The following is a 21,137-nucleotide window of genomic DNA, read 5'->3' as shown; positions in this document are numbered from 1 at the left end:
GTTGAAAAAGTCTCGACCCTTTTACTTTGGGGCAATTTTCTTGAGAAAAGTGATTTGGGGGAAGGAAATTGACCTTGGGAATCATATAATAATATAAGGGTTGATTTGAATCACGGGTATGGTTTTTTTTTGGCGAATAAATGACAAAAAGTTGAAACATTTGGAGAAATTATAATAATATCTCTCATTTTTCTTTGTATTGTAACAAGAAGTCTTCGTCTTTCATCTCAAATCTATGCTTCATAAAATTATTTATTTATTAAGATCCGGATAGTGGTTTCAAATCTCAACATTTTCTGTCTCGAGCGAGGAGCAAAATCGCTTTACTAAGTGAAAGAAAGGAAGAAGCAGAGTTTTTAGCTAGCTCTTTCGAGCGGGTAGCTTCCCACTATACTAATTGAGTGAAGCAGGTGCTAGATGTCACACCTCATTGAGAAGATAGTAGGTTGTGACTCTCACATGTAGACCAACTAGATGGCGACCCTCAGTTGGCGTCCAATCGGCTATGTGAGGGTCGAGATAAATAAGTGTCATGATGAGATCGAAGAGAACGATGCATCATCTAACACACCAACTGGGTAGCTTCCCACTACACTAATTGAGTGAAGCAGGTGCTAGGTGTCACAACCTCGTTAACAAGAAAGTAGGGTGTGACTCCCACATGTAGACCAACAAGATGGTGACCCTCAATTGGTGTCCAATCGACTATGTGAGGGTCGAGATAGATAAGTGTTATGATGCGATCGAAGAGGATGATGTATCGTCTAATACACCAACTGGGTAGCTTCCCACTACACTAATTGAGTGAAGCGGGTGCTAGGTGTCACAATCTCATTAAGAAGACAGTAGGTTGTGAATCCCACATGTAGACCGACAAGATGGCGACCCTCAGTTGGCGTCAGACCGACTATGTGAGGGTCGAGATAGATAAGTGTTATGATGCGATTGAAGAGGACGATGCATCATCTAACACACCAACTAGGTAGCTTCCCACTACACTAATTGAGTGAAGCAGGTGTTAGGTGTCACAATCTCATTAAGAAGACAGTAGGTTGTGAATCCCACATACAGACCGACAAGATGGCAACCCTCAGTTAACGTCACACCAACTATATGAAAGTCGAGATAGATAAGTGTCATGATGCGATCGAGGAGGGTGATGCATCATCTAACACACCAAGAAGAGTATGCATTAACGACAAGTTGAGGCATAAGTAAGATTGGAGAGTACAAGACGACATGAGTTAGACAGTATCTCAAATTCTCGATCAACAGGGTCAACATTTCGAACCTCTAATGATAATATAATTTTTTTTGTTCGGTTCGAGGTCAAATAAAATCTACAATTTTTTTATAAATAATTTCAAATTTTAAAAGGTCGAGAGATTAGGTGTGAATAATCGAGTGATGTTTGAAATTCGTTTTGATTAATTTCAAATTATGTTATGAGAAAAGTATGAAAAAGAATCCTAAGTGATATTATTAATAAAAAGAAAAAGAACTAGAGATCTGACCTTCCACCTACCCTTTTAAACCCTAAACCCTAAACACATTTCAACTTTCCTCAACCACTCTACTTTCTTCGACCCGTCTTTTCGTACGTAGTCACTCGTTAAACGGTTTAATACAATATATCTTTAATGGGTTTAGGGATTCCGTCAAATATATAAAAACAACTCTCATCTCTATAGGTCCCGCTAGTCCTCTAACAAGCAAGTAAGTCAACTAGTAGGTTAGCTCTCTACATTAGAACTTTGGTCGGTGGCGGATGGAAGCGATGTGAATGGGAATAATAAGGCATTTATTCAAGACCTTCTCTCGAACATCCATATAGAATACTAGTTTTCAACCTTTCTTAGCGTACTTGCAAAACCATAATTACTAATAATATTATCGTGGGCTCTAGCTGCAGTCGAGGTGGGTAATTGGCTAAGCCTCTTTTGTCGCATGAGAATCGTAATGAATATATGAGACACAACCTCGTAGCTGAACCCCTAAGAGACATTTAGCCTGATCAATCACTATTAGAGGTTAGCAATCATGTATCTCAACCGACTACTGAGATACATATGCATACTCTATCTATCTACACAGTTAACGACAAGAAATTAGTTGACAACCCTCTAACAGTCCCTATAGATAGAACCAAATAATATCAACTAGGTCATATGTACGGATGATAACGTTAGTTGAGGAGGTCATAGGACCAACATGTTGTAGCAGTCTTATTTTAAAAGAAAAAGTATGGTTGTTACAATCTATCAATTAGGTAAGACCTCGACTAGACGATGAACAAAAACAAGGGTGCTACCGACGTATAATCCTCTCATGAGCCATCGCCTTAACGACTTAAGCATCATAGCTGGTTTAACATAGCCACATGTGTGAGTTACTGTAATTGTTGAGTCAATTCTAGCATGAGAGGACCCATGAGACAAAACAATGTTGGATGCATTCCTTCATTGATTGGTTTACAAGATTAAATGACTAATTTGCCATTCGATTGTTTTCTAAGAATGTTGAGCGGGGTATGCCCCGTTCTGTAACTTCCTTTCTTTTGTCCGTCCACGAAAGCGCATCGTAGCTAGTTCGACATAGTCACATGTGTGAATTACTGTAGCGAGCCAAAGCGGACAATATCAGCCCAAACACATCATAGCTTGTTCGCTTTGATCCGTTACATATCGCCGTCAGCCTCACGATTTTTAAAATACACTCTTGTAAAAAATGTTTCGTTTCTCTTTCCAATCGAGACGAGATCTCACAATTATCTCCTTCTACGTCGATCACTCCGTGCTGACAAACGGTCGGATTAAAAAAAAAACAAAAAAAAAACAAGAAAACAAAGGTAAGGACGGTAAAAAGTGGAAAAGAGAAACGGTAAAAAAAGAAAGGGGGCGGCAGTTGAGCTTTGGGGAACGCTGACTTATTTAGTTTGTGGCGGTGGTTTTACTGCTGACAGTAAGGGTAAAAGTTAAAAGCTGCAGTTCCCCGGCAAGATCTTGCCAAAATTGTTACCCTGTCTGCGTCAAGATTCTTACCCTTATTTTATTTCACCTATTAATACAAATACTGTTAAAATTTGCTTTAAATTAAAAATAATAATAATAATAATAAATTTTATTTAATTATATGCTACGGGAAGGTTTTCACACTGTTATAAGTTGACTTCTTATCTTCCCCAACCAATGTGGGACCTCACATTTTAAAACCATTTTAAAAGTTTAAGGTTATTTTTAAAATTTTTCCAAAGTTCTTGGAATATTTTTTAAATAAAATATTAACAGTTTCTATCCAAAACTAACTGCAACGGTTTCTATCCAGGACTAACATTTCAAAATTTTAAAAGTTAATATCATACAATTATGGAGAGTCGTGATTCCTAACATGGTATCAGAGTCATGCCCTAAACTTAACCATGTCAATAGAATCCTCAAGTGTCGAACAAAGAATTGTAAGCCTCGAAGGTGTAGTCAAAAGTGACTAAAGTGTCGAACAAATGGTGTACTTTGTTCGAGGAGTCCAGAGAAAGGAGTCGAGCCTCGATTAAGGGGAGGCTTATAGGGTACTCATATTGTTGAAGATTATTGGGAGTAATATTTTTATTAATTTATGTCTAATAAAACTATATAATTCGTTATTAAAATTAAATACCCTAATAAAAAAACATAGGAATAGACAAAATAATTAAAAATATTAAAATAGTAATTTGATTTGACATTTGTGGCAATATATAATGTATGCTTGTTAGTTACAAAAGTAATAAAATGATTTCAAATCATATTTCAATATGAAATATAAATTATTTAAAATTTAATATAATGACCAAACAAAAGTAATTGACAAAATAATATATATATTTNTAAATAATTTATATTTCATATTGAAATATGATTTGAAATCATTTTATTACTTTTGTAACTAACAAGCTTTCTCATCTACAATTTGTACATCATTTCTTCCGATATAAAATTTATATATATTTAAGATTCGAGTCGAGATTTGATATTTGAGACTCTTATGTTCGGTACGATATGATCATGTTACTTACTTTTTGCTTCTAAGAGTGAAGACGATTTCATTCACGAATTTTTTAGATTCATAAATACTTTTAGTACATTTCAAATCTCGATTCATGTACCTGATAGAAACACGAGATTTTCAGAGGCTCGTTAGAAATCTAGCACCTCCCCCGTCCCCATTCCATCACATATTTCATTTCTCGTCCTCACAAAATTTCTCATTCATTTATTATTATTTCTAAAAAAAAAATTGTTATCTTAAAGTTTTTACTTCTTTTAATATAATTAAAAAAATTGTAATACATCACATAAGTAAAATATTCTATTGGAATATTTTTAAAAATTTAAATTATAATTAGAGTCACAAAATTAACCCATTAAATTTTTTAATATATATAATAATATGTGTTGAATATATATTTATATTAAATGGGTCGAGACCGAGAATTACACTGGGACGAAAAATATAATCCTATCCCCGACCCCATTTAGCTAAACAGAGAAAAAAAAATGTTTCTCACTCACTCCCCTATTCTCTGTCTAAACGGGGAATCCCCCTTCTATTTGGGTGACCCGTGGGTAAAATAGACTTATTTAATCCACCCCCTTCGAAGTCTAACGTTCTCAGTGGCACACTACTCGGTGTCTAGCTATAATACAATTTGTAACAGCTCAAACCCACCACTAGTAGATGTTGTCCGCTTTGACCTGTTATGTATCATCGTTAACCTCACGATTTTAAAATACATATGCTAGGAAGAGGTTTCCACATTCTTATAAAGAATGCTTCGGTCTCCTCTCCAACCAACGTGGGATCTCACAATGTCCTTGACCGAACAAGCTCCAAATCAATCATTGACAAGGCGAAGAAGTAAAAGGGGCAAACTAAAAGATGCAGCAGATACCATTTAACATAATGGGTAAAGAAATGCATACAGAGCAGAATGTCATTGCAGAGGAAATTCATGAATTCATTAAATCCAGTAAGAAATCACACAATGAAGCCAACAATGGAACCTTTGCCAAGGCCAGAAGGACTCCAAAGATCCACCCATCACGACTTCCGTGATCTAATACCATCGACGCCTGGTAAACGAAACGCCCAGCTTGGACCGAGATGCGTAGCACATAGGTCTTAAAGCGTTGGGCATCGACTTCAAATCTTATCGAGCTTCTCAGCCTTAACAACAGGATTTTCTTTAGCAATGGCGTCCTGAGCAGCAGCACGATAATCAAAATCACAGTTATGTTTGTCGGAATAACGATGAACAGCACAGAAGAGATTTCCACATTTGCAATCGAACCCAGTCAAACCAACGCGCTTTCTACAAGTGGCACATCGGTTCGGGCGCTCTTTCATGCTGACTTCTTCACAGCTCTTATTCGAGGAGGAAATGCTGGATGATTCTATTGAAAATATCTCTGTCTCCGTTACTCCGGTCTGTACATCGATCGATTCTGTAACGACAGGCTCCTTCCCGTTGTTACTGGAACTTCCATTCATAATGTTCTCAATAGATGAGGCTGCAAGTTTTTCTTGTTCTTGTTTGAGCAGAGCGTCCTTGTAGCATTTAGAACACATGTTCATCGTCGATCCCCGTCCGAAGAAGCCACAGTTGTTAATGCAAGGCGTGGGGCATTCCGGAGTTCGGCATCCTGTCTGGTCATGAGACTCCATCTTCTCAAACCTCCTGCAAGAGATGATAGCAGCAATACATACAGCGTCGTTCTGTTTAAACTTTCGACACAAAATCGACATTCATCGCTTCAACAAATTTAAAGTAAAAAGAAACAAGTCCACACTTGAAGTTCATCTTATTCTCAGCAAAGTCTAATTGGCCAACTTAGAATTTATGTTCCATTCAAACAACTTAGCTCAACGTTGAAAATTGTTCGGAAACGAGTCCCACATCTACTAATTAAGGGTTGATCTTGGGTTTAGAAATAAGGAATACATCTCTATTAGTACGAGGCTTTTTGGGGAAGCCAAAAGCAAAGCCACGAGAGCTTATGCTCAAAGTGAACAATATCATACCATGGTAGAGGTTTGTGATTCCTAACATGGTATCAAACTCGTGTCCGTAACTTAGTCATGTCATAGAATCGTCGAATATCGAACAAAGAAGTTGTGAGCCTCGAAGGTGGAGTCAAAAGTGACTCAAGTGTCGAACAAAGGGTGTTAGTTTGTTCAATGGCTCCAAAGAAGGAGTCGAGTCTCGATTAAGGGGAGGTTGTTAGAAGGCTCCATAGGCCTCAGGGGAGGCTCTATGGTATACTTTTTTCAAGGGGAGAATTATTGAGGATTGTTGGGAAAGGAGTCCCACATCTGCTAATTAAGGGGTTGATCTTAGGTTTATAAGTAAGGAATACATCTCTATTAGTACGGGGCTTTTGGGGAAACCAAAAGCAAAGCCATGAGAGCTTATGCTCAAAGTGAACAATATCATACCATGGTTGAGGTTCGTGATTCCTAACATGGTATCAAACTCATGCCCGTAACTTAGTCATGTCAATAGAATCATCAAATATCGAACAAAGAAGTTGTGAGCCTCAAAGGTGGAGTCAAAAGTGACTCAAGTGTCGAACAAAGGGTGTAGTTTGTTCAATGGCTCCAAAGAAGGAGTCGAGTCTCGATTAAGGGGAGGTTGTTAGAAGGCTCCATAGGCCTCAGGGGAGGCTCTATGGTGTATTTTTTTCAAGGGGAGAATTGTTGAGGATTGTTGGGAAAGGAGTACCACATCTGCTAGTTGAAGGGCTGATCATGGGTTTATAAGCAAAGAATACATCCCCATTGGAATGAGACCTTATGGAAAAACCAAAAGCAAAGCCAAAGCCATGAGAGCTTATGCTCAAGGTAGACAATATCATATCATTGTGGAGGTTCGTAATTCTTAACATGGTATCAGAGCCATGCCCTTAACTTAGGCATGTCAATAGAATCCTCAAATGTCGAACAAAGAAGTTGTGAGCCTCAAAGGTGGAGTCAAAAGTAACTCAAGTGTCAAACAAAGGGTGTACTTTGTTCCAGGGCTCCAAAGGAGTAGTCAAGCCTCGATTAAGGGGAGGTTGTTCGAGGGCTGAATTCTATCTTGTACTTTGTTCGAGAGGAGAATTGTTGGGAAAGGAGTCTCATATCTGCTAATTAAGGGGTTGATCATGGATTTATAAGGAAGGAATACATCTCGATTAGTACGAGACCTTTTGGGAAAACCAAAAACAAAACCATGAGAGCTTACGCTCAAAGTGGACAATATCATACCATCGTGAAGGTTCGTGATTCCTAACACCAAATTCCCACGGTAAAAACACTAATTCATCATAACTACAAACATCAGAAATCCAGAAAGAAACGTGCTAGACAGACAAATCAACTAAGCAAATAATAACCCAATCCCCATCTGAAAAAGATGTAAACAAAATCGACGAACAGTCAATCAAGAGTAAGATACAGAGGCAGACAACTAACCTGTTAGCTCAGATGATCCTGGAGAGGAAAAACAAAGCTTAAAATCTGCTTCATCACAACAAAAATCAAAAACCCACAAGATCAAACATATGAAAGTAGCCATAAACTAATCAAAATCAAAACAAAAACAAGAAATTATGATATGGGTAAGGCCGAACACACCCTATTGCAAGGAGATAAACTCTCTGATAATCGGAGAATTTGAGACCGGAGACGTAATTGAGAGAGAAAGACGGTGAAGAGGCTTTAGGGTCTCTCTTTCGTGTATTTTTAAAACTTGCTTCGTTTGTTTCCGTGCTGCTTTTCTTCAAATTTTGAATTCAAACATGAGCTCGGGTTCATAGGGTGAGATTCAAGATGGGTTTGATATAGGCCCATAATTCATAGAAAGCGAGGCCCAAGATTGTCAATCGAGTGGATTGTGAGATCCTACATCGATCGAAATGGGTAAAGAAACATTTTTTTTGTAAGGGTGCGGAAACCTCTCCATAGCAAACGCGTTTTAAAAACTTTAAAAGAAAGCCCGAAAGGAAAAATCGAAAAAGGACAATGTCTGCTAGCGGTAGCCTTTGACCATTACACTTAGGGTTTTCCTTAATGCAGCAAGATCAACGGTCTACTTTATGCTCAGTAAACCCCACCACTGTTTAAAAGTCTTAATCCCATGATCAAGATTAATCCATACATCCAATAAACAGTCCAACAATCTTGGAACCATACCCCGATAAGCAAGACTAAACGAACATCAACTAAGTGATTTGAGCTAAGGCCAACAATCTTCTAGTTAGGTTGGATGAATTGTAGGATGTATGACTAACACATGCTATGTGGTTTATCTACATGTTACTTCTTGTATTATGATTTGCTTATGAATTTTTTTGTGATGTATGGACTTCCAGAATATCGATCCATGTTTGTTATGATACCATGTTCATATTTGTCCTGTGAGACAATGATGAGCCATATATGTTAAGTATGAATATCATGAACACGTATGTGTCTTATAGGAAGGTTATGTCATGAAAAATATGAAAGTATGATGTGTATCATAACACATGCTATATGGTTTATCTCCAGTATGTTTTTGTACGTATATGTATACCATGATATGATACACGCTCATTTCTTTATGTTAGTTTTCGGCAACATGAGTATGTGCTACTTGTAGTCGGACCTAGAAGATATGTATACGAGCTCACCTAGTCGGTTCATGCACGTGTACGTGAATTGTATGTAAAAAAGTACTATACATCCAACCTTATCCGTAAAAAGAAAGTAGAGCCCAAGTAATAATCATGTTGAGTACAACACGAGCATTTTATCTCAAAACTTTGATACGAGATGTTATGCTTCTGTTCTCAACCATGCTATTATTATTTTACTCTGATTATATATGTAAAGAATTTATGCGTCGGTGAGTCCATGACAATGTTTATAATAAATATTTTTTAAATGATTTTCCACGCATAATAGTCATTGCATACGTGTAGTAACATATTTTAAAAGAAAAAGTTAGATCCTTGTCAAGACAACCTAATGACAGTATATTTACGACATGGATTATGCGATAGTTGTTTTAACCCAATAAACGAGTCAGTCGTGTAAAATTTGGACTTCACGGACAATATCGACATATACCCGAGCCTCAAATCACGTTTTAGAGACAAATTATAGGTATATCACAGTTTATATATCATATGCTTTCATTTGCGACATACATTTGGTACTTAGCTTCTCCTAAACGCCCCACCGAGACATTCTCGGTTTGGCATTTGTTTGTATAATATGAGTCTTCAAAATTTCTATATATATGTTATTTCGAATCGAAATTACTCCAAAGTTTAAGAACTAAAGTAAAGTACGAAAATTATATATTAAAAAATTATATATATGTTTTTTCGGTTGTGTTGGGTTGAGTTGTCAAGTCATTTTTTTTATTATATAAAAAAATCTTACTTATTCATGTTATATTAATAATTAAAATCTCATAAAATTCAAATATCAAAACATTTACGAGTCATTTAGCCTCTTCTCCGCTGATCGAGGCAATAGGCAATTGAGGTTGTTTTTCGTGACCAAAGAGGGCCATGCAATGGTGCGTGAAAAGGGAGAGGTGATCCTCTGTGTTGGGGCTCTCGGAAGCCCACAACTTCTGCTTCTGAGTGGCATTGGACCGAGGTCATCCCTCTCATCGTGGGGAATTCCTCTGTCTCATCACTTGTCTTATATTGGACCGTTCCTCTATGATAACCCCCAAAATGACATCTCAATTGTGCCTCCAATGTCGTTGGAGCACTCTCTCATACAAGTCGTGGGCATAACCAATTCAGGGACAGTGGAATCCATCACTAAAATCGGTTAACCCTATTTTTTTTATTGGTCGGGTTGACTTGACAAGAACATGTCAACATGCAAACCAACGAAATTTTCTGTCGTTAGAAAATTCAACATAAACCAAACTGAAAAAAATTATCTAATACAGTCTAATCTTTATGATTTGAGTTGGATAATCTAAATTGATCGAATTCTTAGATCACATGAACACGTCTAGTAATTTACTAATATATCGAAATAAACTCGATGATTAAATTGTTGGCGAAAACTTTGTTATATTTCTTGTTTTATTGGACTCTACTTTATTTCTTAGGTAAGGTTGAATGCATAGTACTTCTCTACACATGGTTCACACACATGTGCATGAATTCACTTGGTAGACTCGTATGTATACTCCCTAGGTTTGACTATGGCTAAAGCATGCTTCCGAAAACCAACAAAAAATAATGAACACGTATGATATTATAGTGTACGTGTATGCATTTAACATACTAGAGAAGTAAACGATGCTCATGTGAGATACCACATGAATGAGGTGTCGTATTGAAAATCATGGTTCTGTGAAATTATGTGAATTATATTTCCATATTTATAATGACATGAATTCCTCACGAGACGTGAATACATGTTCATGATATTTCCTTCGTACATACATGGTACATCATAGCGTCTCTCTAAGCATAAATATAATCGTATGAATGTGTAACATGATCAATAAAATGAAGTACATGCATCACAAAAAAATTACTAGAATATCATAACAACGACTAATATTACTTAGAAAGGAAACTATGAACCTTATTCAAGGTAATTTGAGAGGAGAAAATGTTCAGAACTCTTATAGGTGATGAATCTTTGGACGAAGTTTTTTTTCTCATTGTGATAGAATTCCTGTAATATGTTAATAGAATACGATTTGTGAAAGAAATTTTGAGGGGTTTAGGTGTGAGAGACGGGTTGCGATCTGGGAAGTGGTTGAATGGTTGCAAAAATTTCGGCCCGTCACCGAAATTTGAGCAAGTGTCGACTATACATAAAAAATTTGATCATTACAAAATACACCTTTAAAATGAACTTTCGTCCCCGAAAGTATCTTAAACTTGGAATTCCAACTATTTGAGAAGTCCAGTATATAAGCACAAGTGCCAAGATGAAATAACACCTCTCGAGAGACACAATTATCATAGAGAATAGTTACGATAATGTCAACAACTTATGCATAGCCACACAACTCTTTGTTTCGACAATCTTCCTCGAGACATCAAGTCCTTGAAGCCCACATGTCTAGAAAAGGAAAGGAACGCCTCAAAGGCTACAACGACCAAGCCAAAGACGTCCCCCCTGTTAAACAAAAGACCTACCTTGATACCTCACCATAACATTCCATAATCTCCCCATGTGCTCTAAGGGAATGTCAGAAGAGCCCAATATAAATCGAAGAACACTATAACCATTAAAGGTACAAAATCGTACTGTGCTCAGCTCGACAGCACTTCAACTATATTCTAAGTGTACTTTGCTCGAGGACAATGAACCCACCCGACCAAAATCGAGCATAAACCCATATCATGTATGATTAACTCGTGCCAAAAAAAAATTTCTTGAAAATCAAAGGAAACCCATTTCGTTTAATCAAATAAATTAATCAATTCCGATGTGGGAATAGTTTATAAGAAAGAGGAGAGAGAAACCCGGGTCTTGTTCTCAAAACCTTGCTTCCTACGCATCTCTTACTAAGCTCCATAAAAAAAGAGGCAAAAAGTGGAGCAAAACAGTTGAAAAATCATTCCGGAAGTGGGAATTTGGGGCCATCATCAATTTCTTCCAAAAGGGTAAGATTATTTTGTTCTTCTTTCAAATGGGTTTGTCGACATCTCATCTGCCTGCCCTCAATTTGAAGCTCTTATGAATCTGCTAATCGAAGCAACGCTTTTGGGTTTGCTTTTCCCTTTCATCTTCCTAACTTCCCACTTTCCCTTTCTCTTTTGAGTTTGTCATTCCCTTCACATTCTTTACAACATCATCATAATTTCACGGTTGCTTTACTCATTGATTGTGTCTCTGTAGATTCTGGAAATTCCACTTATAATTGAAAGACTTATAGCTTTTGGGGGAAGTTTTTGGTTCAAACTTACCCAATTTGGTGTTGGATTTTCATTTTTGTTAAGAAGTTTTCGCCATGTGAGAGTTTTGCATAATGGTTTCGATTTCGAAATGGTTTTTGTTTGGGGTTTTTGGCCTTAACACTGTGTTTTTTGGCGTTTGAAGGACGACATGGAGTGTGATGATGATGATATGAAGAACAGGATGGAAGATTATGAAGTTCTTGAGCAGATTGGGAGGGGAGCTTTTGGATCAGCTTTTCTTGTTTACCATAAGATTGAGAAGAAAAAGTAAGTGATATACCCTGATGTTCATATTTCCATGTAATAATTGAGAGATCATGGTTAGTTTCGTTCTCTGTTGTTAACGGTGTTGAGGGTTGTCGGGAGAGGAGTCCCACATCGGTTAATTAAAGCAAACCCACGAGAGCTTATGCTCAAAGTGGACAATATGGTACCATTGTGGAGGTTCGTGATTCCTAACAAATGGAACCACCCTTATCTTCAGAACTAAACTCGGTCTCGAATCTTTTCTTTCTGTTCTTTCACTGTAAACGAAGAAAGACTTGAGAAAAGGGTAATTCGAGATCGATACCTTGTTTTCTGAGCGTTGAAATGAAGCAAATGGTTCGGTGTTGTGGCACCACGAAACGTTTGGCGTATGTAGTGCTTCTCTTAAGATTTACCTTCTTTCTGAAATAGGTATGTACTCAAGAAAATTCGCTTGGCTAAACAAACGGAGAAGTTCAAGCGCACTGCACACCAGGAGGTTAGTTTATTGAAAACTTATATGAGAAATGTTTGAATTATGAGTCACAGATCCACATCGGTTGGGGAGGAGAACAAAGCATTCTTTATAAGAGTGTGGAAACCTCTCCCTAGTAGACGCGTTTTAAAAACCTTGAGGGAAAGCCCCGAAGGGAAAGCCCAAGGAGGGCAATATTTGCTAGCGGTGGGCGTTACAGCCTGCATCAGTGATTAACGATCCAAAATATATCACATAGAAAGTTGAGAAAGAAGAAAGTTTATGTCTACAAATGTGGGCATAGGGAACAAGTTTAGGATATGTTGTGTTGGTAACTAAGAGAAGAGCGGACATGGGGACTTGGGTTAGGGTGTAGCGTAACTAAGAGAGCCATTCCATTTAGGGCGAGCCCGTGTGGTTATGGGGGCTGACACGAGCGGTCTGGTGTCCGAGCCAATTGGTCAGACGATGACCACTGAACTTATTAGATTAGTATTAGCCGCCTATCCGAAAGAAAATGGGATAATAGAAAGAATGGGAAGCGCAGGAGCTATAGGATTGGTTTTCCCCGATCGACAGCTGTTGGGTTTCTCCATCTCTCCTAAACTTCCCCCGTCATGGCAAACTCTCTCACTTATCTCGAGTTGTAACTAATAAGATATCTTGGGTTGGTACAATGGTTAAAGGGGCAAGTTGAACACCTAGATAGTAAGCTCATTTTTCAAACTATAGTGTTTAACATAGAGGATGTTGAACATCTTAGGAGCTTCTTGATATTATGTCTTGTTGGATTGGGGGGTTGTCGTGAATGACAAGTCGAGTGTGCTTAGCTAGCTCGAAATCGAAAGAAATGGATACCTCGTTTTCATCCTCGGCATGAACTTGGCGTATTTTCTTGTCGGAATTAACATAATTAGTTGATGTGTAACTATATATATATTTATTCATGTGATCTTCTCAATTTCAGATGAATTTGATTGCAACACTAAATCACCCATATATTGTGGACTACAAAGATTCATGGGTGGATAAGGTACATTTTCTTTCTTTTTCCTACTATTCAAATCTGGACTGAATCTGTTTCTTTTACATTAAGAACTCTTTCTTTTGTTTTCTTAGTTCTTATGTAGATTTCCTTTTAGCCTACCTTTTGCGTATAATATGTAGATTTTCTTTCTTTTACCTTTTCCGTTGGGCCCCGAGGGGTGGATTGTGAGATTCCACATCGGTTGGATATTCCTTATAAGGGCGTGGAAACCTCTTCCTAGTAGACGCGTTTTAAAAACATTGCAGAGAAGCCCGAAAGGAAAAGCCCAAAGAGGACAATATTTGCTAGCAGTGGACTAGATACCGAGCGGTGTGCCAGCGAGGACGTTAGGCTTCTAAGGGGGTGGATTGTGAGATCCCACATCGGTTGGACATTCCTTATAAGAGTATAAAAACCTTTTTTTAGTAGATGCGTTTTAAAAACCTTGAGGAAAAGCCCAAAACGGAAAGCCCAAGAAGGACAATATCTGCTAGCAATGGACTTTGATGGTTACAAATGGTATCAGAGCTAGATATCGGGAGGTGTGCCAGCGAGGACATTGGGCTCCCAAGGGGTGGATTGTGAGATCCACGTTGGTTGGACATTCTTATAAGTGTATGGAAACCTTTTTTAAAAACCTTGAGGAGGAGCCCAAAATGGAAAGCTCAAAAGGGACAATATATGCATGGACTTTGGCGGTTACAAATGGTATCAAAGCCAAATATCGGGCAATGTGCCAACGAGGATGTTGGGCCCCGGGGGGGTGGATTGCGAGATCCCACATTGGCTGAACATTTCTTATAAGGGCGTGGAAACCTCTTCCTAGTAGACACGTTTTAAAACCTTGAGGGAAGCTCGAAAGGGAAAGCCCAAAGAAGACAATATCCGCTAGTAGTGGACTTTGGCTATTACAAATGGTATCAGAGCCAGACATCGGGCAGTGTTCCAACAAGGACGTTGGGCCCCCAATGGGTGTGGATTGTGAGATCACACATCAGCGAGTTTTAAAAACCTTGAGGGGAAGTCCGAAAGGGCTAAAAAAGGATAATATCTACTAGCGGTGGGCTTGAGCCGTACTTATACCTCGGTGATTTCTCTGCCTTCTCGTTTTCACTTGCTCTACATTTCATATTTCGGGCGTTCTGTTTTGTAGGGTGATTGTATATGCATCGTAACGGGCTATTGCGAAGGAGGAGACATGTAAGTGAGCCATTTAATTTTACACCATTTGGAGTGTGCTTCATTACGACCTTTAAAGCGTTAGCTTAATTGTTTGTTGTTGACTTAATTAGAGAACAAAAGTTGTTCAATTTATTTTTCCAACTACATGAACCTTCTCATGTCTTCCACTATCATCCACTGTTGCATATGAACAGGATAAAAATTTGATTAAAAAAATCCTTCCCATTGGTATAAATTCAAAAGAAAACGGCTACAAAATTCAACCTCTCACTGTCTCTCGTTTTACTCTTTCCCTTCCTGTTGTGAGATCCCACATCGGTTGGAGAGGAGAACAAAGCATTCCTTATAAGAGTGTGGAGACCTCTCCATAGTAGATGTATTTTAAAATTGTGAGGCTGACGGCGATACGTAACGGGCCAAAGCGGACAATATCTGCTAGCGGTGGGCTTGGGCTGTTACAAATGGTATCAAAGCCAGACACCGGGCGGTGTGCCAGCGAGGATGCTACCTCCAAGGGGGGTGGATTGTGAGATCCCACATCGTTTGGAGTGGAAAATGAAACATTCCATATAAGAGTGTGGAAACTTCTCCCTAGTAAACGCGTTTTAAAATCGTGAGACTGACGGCGATACGTAACGGGCCAAAGCGGACAATATCTGCTAGCGGTGGGCTTGGGCTGTTACAAATGGTATCAAAGCCAGACACCGGGCGGTGTGCCAGCGAGGATGCTACCTCCAAGGGGGGTGGATTGTGAGATCCCACATCGTTTGGAGTGGAAAATGAAACATTCCATATAAGAGTGTGGAAACTTCTCCCTAGTAAACGCGTTTTAAAATCGTGAGACTGACGGCGATACGTAACGGGCCAAAGCGGACAATATCTGCTAGCGGTGGGCTTGGGCTATTACAAATGGTATCAAAGCCAGCCACCGGGTGGTGTGTCAGCCAGGACGCTGGCCTTCAAGAGGTGTGGATTGTGAGATCCCACATCGGTTGGAGAGGAAAACGAAACATTCCATATAAGAGTCAGGACGCTGGCCTTCAAGGGGTGTGGATTGTGAGATCCCACATCGGTTGGAGAGGAAAACGAAACATTCCATATAAGAGTGTGGAGTCCTCTCCGTAGTAGACGCGTTTTAAAATCGTGAGACTGACGGCAATACGTAACAGGCCAAAGCGGACAATATCTGCTAGCGGTGGGCTTGGGCTGTTTACAAATGGTATCAAAGCTAGACACCAAGTGGTGTGTCAGCGAGGACGCTGGCCTTCAAGGGGGGTGGATTGTGAGATCCCACATCGGTTGGAGAGGAAAACGAAATATTCCTTATCAGAGTGTGGAGACCTCTCACTAATAGACGCGTTTTAAAACAGTGAGGCTGACAGCGATACGTAACGGGCCAAAGCAGACAAGGGAGTAACAACCCAAGCCCATTGCTAGCAGATATTGTCCTCTTTGTGCTTTCCGTTTCAGACTTCCCCTCAAGATTTTTAAAACGCGTCTATAGGGAGAGGTTTCCACACCCTTATAAAGAATGCTACATTCCCCTCTCCAACCGATGTGGGAACTCACGATCTACCCCTTCGGGGCCCAACGTCATAAATTAAAATTCTTTGATGAAAAAAAATCAACGTTAATCTTATTACTTAACATCGAATGGATAAAGGAATGAGAAGAAAACTCTAAGACTAATGGTATGCCCCATTTTCTTTTGTTGAGCAGGTCCGAACTGATCAAAAAGGCGAAAGGAACATACTTTCCCGAGGAAGTAAGTCGAGCACGTTCTCAACTATTCTTTCTCTACCGAATCTATGCCCGATGACCAATTCTTTTTTCCTCAGAAACTTTGCAAGTGGTTAGCGCAGTTGTTACTAGCTGTGGACTACCTCCACTCGAATCGAGTGCTACATAGAGATCTTAAGGTATCTATTCCGTATTATTAGCCTACAAAAATCTCATTAATGATTCTGATCTTTTGTTCTTCATTTCAGTGTTCCAACATCTTCCTTACAAAGGGCAATGATATCAGGCTTGGTATGATGGCTTCCAATTTGTATAGGGTGGCATGTTTTTTTGATAGCTATTTCTTCTGGAAAAGTGCTAATATCTTGAATGGGTGGCATGTATAGGGGACTTTGGACTTGCAAAACTACTGAATACGGAAGATCTTGCTTCATCGGTAAGGATGTAATCATCGTCTGTAGTTATTTTGCGATAGAAAGCGTTTTAATCAACAAACGTATCATTTATGCTGTTAAAATCGGGTCTGACAAAGGACTTAGAATGTTTAACTTACGGAGTTGTACGTTGGCTAATTAAGAGGATGATCATGGGTTGAGAGCTTATGCTCGAAGTGGATAAATATCATACCTTTGTGAAGGATCGTGATTCCTAACATGGTATAGCGATGTCAATCAAATTCTCAAGTGTCGAACAAATAAGTTGTTGGGTCTCAAAGGTATAGTTAAAGGCGAGTAAGTGTCGAACAAATGGTGTAATTTGTTCGAGGGCTCTAGAGGAGTCGAGCCTCGATTAAGGGAAGGTTGTTTGAGGGTTTTATAGGTCTCAGGGGAGGCTCTATAGTGTACTTTGTTCGAGGGGAGGATTGTTGAGGGGGAGTCCCACATCGGCTATTTAAGAGGATGATCATGAGTTTATAAGTAAGGAATACATCAAAAGTAAATCCACGAGAGCTTAGGATCAAAGTGGAAAATGTCATCATTGTGGAGGGTCGTGGTTTCATAGCCCAAGCCCACCGCTGACCGATATTGTTCGCTTTGGACTTTCCCTTGAAGGGAACGTGTCTCCTAGGGGAGGAGCAAGCAGAATGGAGGAAACTATTATTAATGTAACGGCCCAAGCACACCGTTGGCAGATGTTGTTCTCTTTGGGCTTTCCCTTGAGGGGAACGCGTCAGCGAGGAGAGGTTTCCACACCCTTATAAAGAATACTTCGTTCTTCTTCCTAATCGATGTGGGATGTCACAATCCCACCCCCCCTTTGGGGCCCAACGTCCTCGCTGGCACTCGTTTCCGTCTCCAATCGATGTGGGATCTCACAATCCACCCCCTACCAGTTGTAAAAGCCCAAGCCTACCGCTAGCAAATAATATTGCCGTTGACACTCGTTTCGCTCTCCAATCGACGTGGGATCTCACAATCCACCCCCTCCCATTTGTAAAAGCCTAAGCCCGCTAGCAAATATTGTCCTCACTAGGAAGAGGTTTCAAACGTATAAAGAATGTTTCATTCCCACTTATAAGTAATTACGTAATAGTTCAGGAATAATAGTTTGATTGTACTCGACGCTTGTAGGTTGTTGGTACTCCTAATTATATGTGCCCCGAGCTCCTCACAGATATACCTTATGGCTACAAGTCCGATATATGGTCACTTGGTAAGCGTTCATGGAGACACGATTCTTGGTTGATATCCGTGTTCTTGGATAGTAATAAACCGTGTTTTTTCCAGGTTGCTGTATGTTTGAAATTTCTGCTCATCAACCTGCATTTCGAGCTCCGGTAAGCTTAAGCTTCGGTCTCGTGAATTTCATCCGTTTTGCTCGACTCCTGATTGATTTATGCTTAATTCAACAGGACATGGCTGGTCTTATCAATAAAATTAACAGATCCTCCATTTCTCCTCTCCCAATTGTTTATTCCTCTGCGTTGTAAGCTATTTCTATTGATTTTTCAGCTAAAAACAGTGTATTTTCCGCTATTTTAAGACTCCGAGACTGTTCGTTTCGACTTGCAGGAAACAGATCATCAAGAGCATGCTACGGAAGAATCCCGGACACAGACCGACGGTGAGTGATGCGATTTCGACTCTTTGAATGATCATTTTGCTTCTAATCCATGGCTTAATTTATATTTAGGCTGCTGAATTATTGAGGCATCCACATATCCAACCGTATGTTCTTCAATGCCGCAACGCTTCGGCTAATATACTACCAATATGTCCCGACTCGAAGAATAAAACACCGCGAAAATCGCCATCTAACAAGTTGAATAGTGGGCATGAGAGCCGAGCCAAACCGAGCGTAGTTTTCAACCTGCTGGAAAATATCGATCTGGTGGCCAGAAGTGCTGACATACATAATAGCAACTCGTCAACTGATGAAAACATGTCGTTAACAGCTATTTCAGAAGACATACTCGAGACGAAGATGGTCGATCCTACATCCTTTCCTGATGAAATATCCACATCAAATGCTGTTGATAGTGATGCGCAAACGAGTTCTGCGTCTGTGACATCGACTTGCAATGGTGGAAACAGCATCCGGTGTACGAATTCTTTGCAGAAACAACCTCGATTGGAGACGGTAAACCAGGACGTACCGAAAACAAGTTGCAACAAACCGGTAATGAAGGCTGAGGAAACTAGTGAAAGGAACTCAATGGAATCATCGATATCCTCCGTACGCAGCGCTGAAAAGTCCGGATCTTCTGATGATAAACGCTTCAATGTCGAACCGAGAAGCTGCTTAAACCAGGAGAGCTTCAAAGGGCATCGAGAAGTTGCTCGTAGTACACAAACAGAAGAAACACAGGCAGATTCTATGTCGTCGGAATCCAAATATCCAAGCCAGAGAAGAGCCGATGCTCTCGAGTCTCTACTCGAGCTATGTGCACGGTTACTCAAGCAAGACAAGCTCGAAGAACTTGCTGGTGTGCTGAGTCCATTTGGAGAAGAAGCGGTATCGTCGAGAGAGACAGCAATCTGGTTAACAAAGAGTCTGATATCGTCGCAGAAATCAAACGACGGACCTTAGTATCCTAAGGAGTTTTCAAACGCTTTCGTTTGATTGATTGATTGATTAACGATTTGAAGTTACGAGAGATTCATATATCCGTTGAAACAATTCATTTCATTGAAAGGGATCAATTTATTACACAATGTGTTTGAAGAAACGAATCAAAAACTTAAAAACAAGAACAAGAATCACAAGAATCACAAGAATCACCCCACATTGATTTATTCTCCCCCTTCCTCAAGCTGCCAAGCTCAGTTAGTGAAGGTAGAAGGCAATAAGAGAGGCAACAGAGGCACCTAGCAACGTGCCAACGACAGGGACGGTAGCAGCAGCAGCAGCGCTGGAGGGGCCGGGTGCTGGGGCTGCAACTTCAGTGGAGGCCAAAGCCATGGTCAGGGAGGCGGCGGCGACGACGGCGACGATGGCAGCGGAGGCGAAGTTCTTCATTTCCATGATGAAAAGGGGGGGTAAAAGGGAGTTAAGAGAAAGGCCTGTTGCTGAAGAACAAGAGGGAAATTTCCCTTTTTATTTATTTATTTTTATTTGGGTTTTATTGGTAAGTAGTAATTGAATGCAGGGGTGAGGAAGAAGAGGATGGGGAGAACATATTTATAGGGTGAAATTTTGACTATTTTTAGGTTTAAAACAGTTTTCTCCAATAATGGTGGAGAGTTTGTTAGTACGAGGATTGACCGTTGACTTTTATTTTCCTTTTTAATTGGCTAAAAACAAATATTTTATTTTAATTATTTTTAGGTTTAAACTTCCTAATTTCGAGCTTACAACCCAACTCAACCCAACTCTTATTTTTTAATTGGGTGGTCGGGGTTTTTTAAATTATTTAAAAAAATCTTAAAATTTTATAAAGCTTAAATACCAAATATTCACAAGTCACGATATATTAATGAGATTGGTTACAAGCGTTAAATATTTTTTATTTTTATAATAGTTTTAAAAGTAGGGTAAAGTTGTTGGGTTGTTAACTCAATTTTTTATTTTATTTTTCAGTGTGCAGTTCTATCCCAAAATATNATTGAAATTTTATCGATTTTTCAAAAATTTAACTCAAACTATAACTTTTTATGATTTGGGTTGGATAATTCAGATTGGTCAATTTCTCAGGTCATATGAACACTCGTACTTATCATTTTAGAAGACCGTGTTTTTTTCGTCATATAATATCTTAACAGTATATACTATATATATAGAGAGAGAGAGAGAGAGCGCAAGTAGTATGAAAGAATTAAAAACATAGCTTATACTACACCGGAGCCGGCAAAGGTCTTGATCAGAGCCTTGTGGAGCATAGAAAGGAGGAGTCCGTTCACGAAGATTGCAGATAGATTATTCACGATGCTTTTTCTTTTTTGGAGATAATCCGTCATTGAGATAGAGCCTGCCTTTCTTATTGGTCTCTAAATATATATAAAATAAATACGGAGACTAAAATGAATAAAAATTGAATATTTTAAAATTAAATTTGACGTCCAACTAGGTTAAATTACAA

At 39.2% G+C, this 21,137-nt stretch overlaps 2 protein-coding genes across 6 annotated transcripts; one reads left to right on the top strand and one right to left on the bottom strand.

The window, feature by feature from the left end:
• Window positions 1–4,894: 4,894 nt before the first annotated feature.
• On the bottom strand, window positions 4,895–7,806 carry LOC111803433 (zinc finger A20 and AN1 domain-containing stress-associated protein 8-like). Of its 2 annotated transcripts, none has more exons than XM_023687834.1 (3): window positions 7,651–7,806; window positions 7,489–7,533; window positions 4,895–5,713 (listed from the first exon to the last, which is right to left on the bottom strand). In XM_023687834.1, exon 3 carries the CDS (start codon window positions 5,698–5,700, stop codon window positions 5,179–5,181), a length of 522 nt encoding a protein of 173 aa, XP_023543602.1. In that variant the 5' UTR covers window positions 5,701–5,713; window positions 7,489–7,533; window positions 7,651–7,806; the 3' UTR covers window positions 4,895–5,178. The 2 variants fall into 2 exon arrangements, with proteins under 2 accessions (XP_023543602.1, XP_023543603.1); XM_023687835.1 differs by having other exon boundaries at window positions 7,489–7,506; window positions 7,651–7,791.
• A 3,717-nt stretch (window positions 7,807–11,523) lies between these two features.
• LOC111803405 (serine/threonine-protein kinase Nek6-like) lies at window positions 11,524–19,770 on the top strand. Of its 4 annotated transcripts, XM_023687785.1 has the most exons (15): window positions 11,668–11,758; window positions 11,890–12,003; window positions 12,091–12,215; window positions 12,627–12,693; window positions 13,637–13,702; window positions 14,850–14,896; window positions 16,598–16,643; window positions 16,717–16,797; window positions 16,867–16,909; window positions 17,005–17,054; window positions 18,190–18,271; window positions 18,346–18,395; window positions 18,471–18,544; window positions 18,631–18,682; window positions 18,752–19,770. In XM_023687785.1, the coding sequence occupies exons 3-15, from the start codon at window positions 12,097–12,099 to the stop codon at window positions 19,646–19,648; spliced, it is 1,674 nt and encodes a 557-aa protein (XP_023543553.1). In that variant the 5' UTR covers window positions 11,668–11,758; window positions 11,890–12,003; window positions 12,091–12,096; the 3' UTR covers window positions 19,649–19,770. The 4 variants fall into 4 exon arrangements, with proteins under 4 accessions (XP_023543554.1, XP_023543555.1, XP_023543553.1 ...); XM_023687786.1 differs by lacking the exons at window positions 11,668–11,758; window positions 11,890–12,003 and adding an exon at window positions 11,524–11,654; XM_023687787.1 differs by lacking the exon at window positions 11,890–12,003 and having other exon boundaries at window positions 11,667–11,758.
• The last annotated feature ends 1,367 nt before the right edge of the window (window positions 19,771–21,137 follow it).

Source organism: Cucurbita pepo, chromosome LG10 (genome assembly GCF_002806865.2).
Source record: "Cucurbita pepo subsp. pepo cultivar mu-cu-16 chromosome LG10, ASM280686v2, whole genome shotgun sequence".
NCBI lineage: Eukaryota > Viridiplantae > Streptophyta > Magnoliopsida > Cucurbitales > Cucurbitaceae > Cucurbita > Cucurbita pepo.
This window is presented reverse-complemented; position numbering and strand designations above follow the sequence as displayed.